The sequence below is a fragment of the Eriocheir sinensis genome, chromosome 65 (genome assembly GCF_024679095.1).
Source record: "Eriocheir sinensis breed Jianghai 21 chromosome 65, ASM2467909v1, whole genome shotgun sequence".
Classification (NCBI taxonomy): Eukaryota; Metazoa; Arthropoda; class Malacostraca; order Decapoda; family Varunidae; genus Eriocheir; species Eriocheir sinensis.
This window is the reverse complement of record NC_066573.1, coordinates 7,768,015-7,772,375: the sequence shown is the minus strand read 5'-3', so window position 1 is coordinate 7,772,375 and position 4,361 is coordinate 7,768,015. Positions and strand designations below refer to the sequence as shown.

The 4,361-nt window shown below is 38.9% G+C and overlaps 1 protein-coding gene across 1 annotated transcript; it reads right to left on the bottom strand.

Moving 5' to 3' along the window:
• Nucleotides 1-400: 400 nt before the first annotated feature.
• Nucleotides 401-3,899, bottom strand: LOC126987485 (tol-Pal system protein TolA-like). Its single transcript, XM_050844452.1, has 3 exons — nt 3,612-3,899; nt 1,647-1,768; nt 401-806 (listed from the first exon to the last, which is right to left on the bottom strand). Exons 2-3 carry the CDS (start codon nt 1,694-1,696, stop codon nt 401-403), a joined length of 456 nt encoding a protein of 151 aa, XP_050700409.1. The 5' UTR covers nt 1,697-1,768; nt 3,612-3,899.
• Nucleotides 3,900-4,361: the final 462 nt, after the last annotated feature.

Here is a 4,361-nt window from a genome sequence, read left to right as displayed (position 1 = left end):
CTAAAAACACTCATAGTACTCCTTCAATCTTCTTATACACTTACAATTACATTCCTATTCACACCCTTTACATTCATAGTTCATACACACCTTTTCATTCTTTTCTCATGCTCCCTTCACTTCCTTCAAGAACATCTCCTAATATTCCGAAAGTCATTTCTCACCTTCCTTCCTAGCTCTTCACACATTGCCTTTTTATTCTCCATTAGTGTTCTTTTTGCATTTTTTTTACACATTCATTTTAATCTCTTTTTCCAGTGCATTTGTACACTGTATCATTCCTGCATAAGCATAATTAAATTAGTACAACTAAGGTTTCACAATCATAGAACTATGTGCATCCTTGTCTACTTTTATTAGGTATATTATTTGTTTTTCCTTTCCTTTTCAATTTGTAACTTCAGCAAAATTTGTTTAAGACGCATGGCTTACGCTTTTCTTTGGCAGCTGCCTCCCGTGCCCTTTCAGCTGCCTCCTGCGCCCTTGCAGCTGCCTCCTGCGCCCTTGCAGCTCCTGTGAAGGCCCGAGCACAAGCCGCCACCTCCTCTGCGGCTGCCTTCATGGCCCGTGCAGCCTCCTCCCCAGCCTGTGCAGCTGCTGCTGTAGCTCTTGAAGCTACAGCTTCCTCCTCAACAGCTGCCACCTTTGCTTGAGCAGCTGCTGCATCATCCTCAGTTGGCACCTTCCCCCGGGCACCCCCCTCAGTCTGTGGCTGCAGGGTGGGCTCAGGCACAATTATTACTGTTGGTGCCTCAGCACCTCCCTGACCTACAATGAGCTGGCTCGCTGGCTCTGCTGCGTCTTCACTGCAAGTAATGTAAAAAGTCATGGAATGAGTGTACAAATGAGCAGTTATAAACTAATGCAGATCTGCCATAGGGTATCTTTTTCCTTTCATATACTAGGGAGTAAATATGGCATAGTGTTATGGAAATGGAAGGCATACTCATACTAAATTAATGACAATCAATAAGGTCTAGAAGAGTTGCATATCTTTGCGGGGATTGATATTAAGAGGAGGATTCAAGGAGTTCTCGGCCTAACAAAGAAGGAGTGGAGACAGGAGCCCGCCAATGCTGTAACATGTTGGTATAGGTTCCAACAAGTAATGCATGGGCTGGCATCCTTTCAGCATTTTCTATTGAGTTACGGTGACTTTTCATAAGTGATTCACCCACCATTCTTCAGGGACGGAATTTCATAATTGAAGACGAGATTGGAGAAGTGCATCACATTCAAAGGTGGTTACGTTAAAACATAAAAAAAAGAAGTGGAGTGAACCTTTGCTCTATTTTTCCTCATTCTGAGGTAGGCCAAGAACTCATTGAATACACCTTAATTGAGAAGTACTATGAACCAAGGTAGGATTGCATCAATTGATAGAAGTTGCTGTAGCTTTGACGTTACCTGCAGGTATAGTTAACTTGAACTAAAGCCTTTAATTAAACAATCTATTCCAACAGTAAAGATATCTCTCTCATATGTTCTTTCCAAGTGATGAGTTATGTTTCTAGTGTTTTGTAACATACTGGTTGAAGCAAATGACAGGCTTTTATTACTTTTGCTAAGCAGAACTGAACATATTTAAAAATGAGAAGAATAGAACTAAAGAGTGTACTTCACAAATTAAACAAATAGATACATACATGTCGACAGTCCTTTGATGTCCAAGGTCATCAATCTCCTCAAACCCCATGATGACCTTGCCCCAAAATGTCCCCTACAAGCTCATCAATGGGGTCAAGGGGAGGGGGTGGAGGGCCGCCACCTGGGAAAAAATAAAAATTCATGTATTTTTTGCTTTTTCCCCTACTACTAAAGCACTACATTAGTGTCTTCTCAGAATGTAATGCTAAAGTGGATTATGACAGGTACTTTACTGAGATGTTATAAAACTTTTTTTTTTCTCCTGCCTGTAACTTGACCTCTCTCAACGAGAGTGTATCAAGACACCTCTCCACCCGGAATTGACCTCTCTTTTGACTACTCTATACTATCTTCTGTTGTGAGAGCGGCAATTAGTGGGCTTTTTTTCTACACTTTTTGTTGCCATTGAGCCAACTCTTTTGTTGTAAAACAAAATTATATATAAAAAAAAATAACTGCTGCACTCCCACCACTATTCAAGGTTGTGTGTGTTAGAAAGGAGCATTTCTTCCTCTTTCATACTTTATCTTGCAGGCATCTCTGATGAAAGAAAGTACGAGTAATAAGGGTAAGAATGGACTCTACATAATATTCATTACAAACTTAAACTGATTTACCCATATATATAAACTAAACTGGCAAATTTATGGCAAATAGCATCCTGTTTCTTTCAATACAAAACTATTTCAATGTGATTGATTTCCATCAAGCAGTTGTCTGTTGATGGCAACAAGTATGGGTATTGCAACATACTTCTATAAATATCCATGTTTGTGTATATATATATATATATATATATATATATATATATATATATATATATATATATATATATATATATATATATATATATATATATATATATATATATATATATATATATATATATATATATATATACACACACACAAGACTCATTTTAGTACCGTGCCAGTATTTCATTACCTTATGAAACATCACTAGCTCTTCATATATCTTTTCTACAAATGTTCAACAATCATGGAAATGCTTTCAAAATCAATTCAAGGACTATTTATTGTTGAAAATAGGGATAATATTCACGAAAGCGTAGCCCCCTATGGCGTGACATGGCGACAGTGCAGCTGGTGCTGTGAGAAATACCTCCTCATGAAATAAGACATATATATGTGGGGAGGGTCCATGGGGTGGTGCAGCCCCCCCTGGTTAAAAGGGGGCTTCGAGGGGGGTGATGCCCCCCCGTTAGCAGGTCGTAAAGTTCGGTTGGAGAAATTTAAATATGCTCTCCCACCCTAAACCCTCTGCGAGATATTTTGCAGCTGCACCGTTGCATGACACGCCAAAGGAGGCTACTCTTTCGTCAATATTATCCCCTATTTTCAATAATAAATAGTCCTTGAATTGGATTTTGAAAGCATTTCCATTATTGTTGAACATTTGAAGAAAAGATTTATGAAGAGCTAGTGATGTTTCATAAGGTAGGTAATGAACATAAGAACATAAGAATGTTGGAGTCTGCAAGAGGACAGTAGGCCTATACAAGGCAACTCCTTTGACCCTAAGCTCCCGTGTATCTAACCCCACCTGGTATCGCTGTCCATGAACTTATTTAATCTATTTTTTAATGTGACAATTGTATTGGCACTCACCACATGACTGCTAAGCCTATTGCACTCATCCACAACCCTGTTGGTAAACCAATTTTTGCCTATGTCCCTGTTGAATCTGAATTTATCCAGTTTAAACCCATTACTTCGTGTCCTACCCATACATACTGGCATGGTACTAAAATGATCTTTACCCCATATATATATATATATATATATATATATATATATATATATATATATATATATATATATATATATATATATATATATATATATATATATATATATATACATGATATTCAAAGTGCTCAGAATGAGACAAAAATGTGTAATGGGTGTTTATCAGTTAAAGCTAATATATGAAAACTTACTTACCAGTTCCATTCCGATGATCTCGAAAGTTCTTCAGCTTCATCCTTGACTTAGAAGTGATGGTGAACCTCAACGGCCGTCCTCTCATGGTGGAACTGTCCATTCAAGTCGGCCGTAATCTTCGTCCAGACATCGTGTTTCTTTTGGTTGGAAACACCAACCGTCTTGAAGTTCCTCTTCAATACGTGGACTTCGTCCCTGTATAACATAGCCAGCTGGAGAGACTCGTCGTCTCCCCAGTTAGCCTTCCTTTGACGTTTAGGTTGAGGATCCATGCCGTGAGTAAACCCATGGTAAACACTACCGAACAGCTGAGAGGGCGGTACATTTGTTTACACACTTTTCAACGGGAATACGTTTCAGCGCATTTTCTCGTAACGAATTTCTATTTTCCTATTTCTAACTTCCCCAAAAGTCGTAATATGAAGTCAAAATAATTTAAATCAAAGAAAATGATGTCAATAATATATTATATTCCATAAATTTAGAGTTAACAAATTGTGAGCCGTGCGTTCTAGCGGCTCATTTCTGAGTAAAAACGAACAGGGTTGGCGCATGACGTCACGCAGCTGTCTTAGGGCGGGGGTGGGGGGGGCTCCTTATGAGATCAGTCTATCCTTAACCTCAGCGGAGTCCAGAGGTCAGGGTAGCCGCACCCTGGCTGCACCTCCCAGCGCGACAATGGCGTATTGTGCAGTGAATAGATGTAGCTCTAATCAAAGACAAAAAGAAAATATGACTATAAAGTTTCAT

Bases quoted from the DNA above. Each gene is read 5' to 3' on its own strand.
- LOC126987485 (XM_050844452.1), bottom strand. From the start codon at position 1,696: ATGGGGTTTGAGGAGATTGATGACCTTGGACATCAAAGGACTGTCGAC. The intron at 807-1,646 runs GTATGTATCTAT...CATTACTTGCAG, and splicing joins CATCAAAGGACTGTCGACAT to TGAAGACGCAGCAGAGCCAG.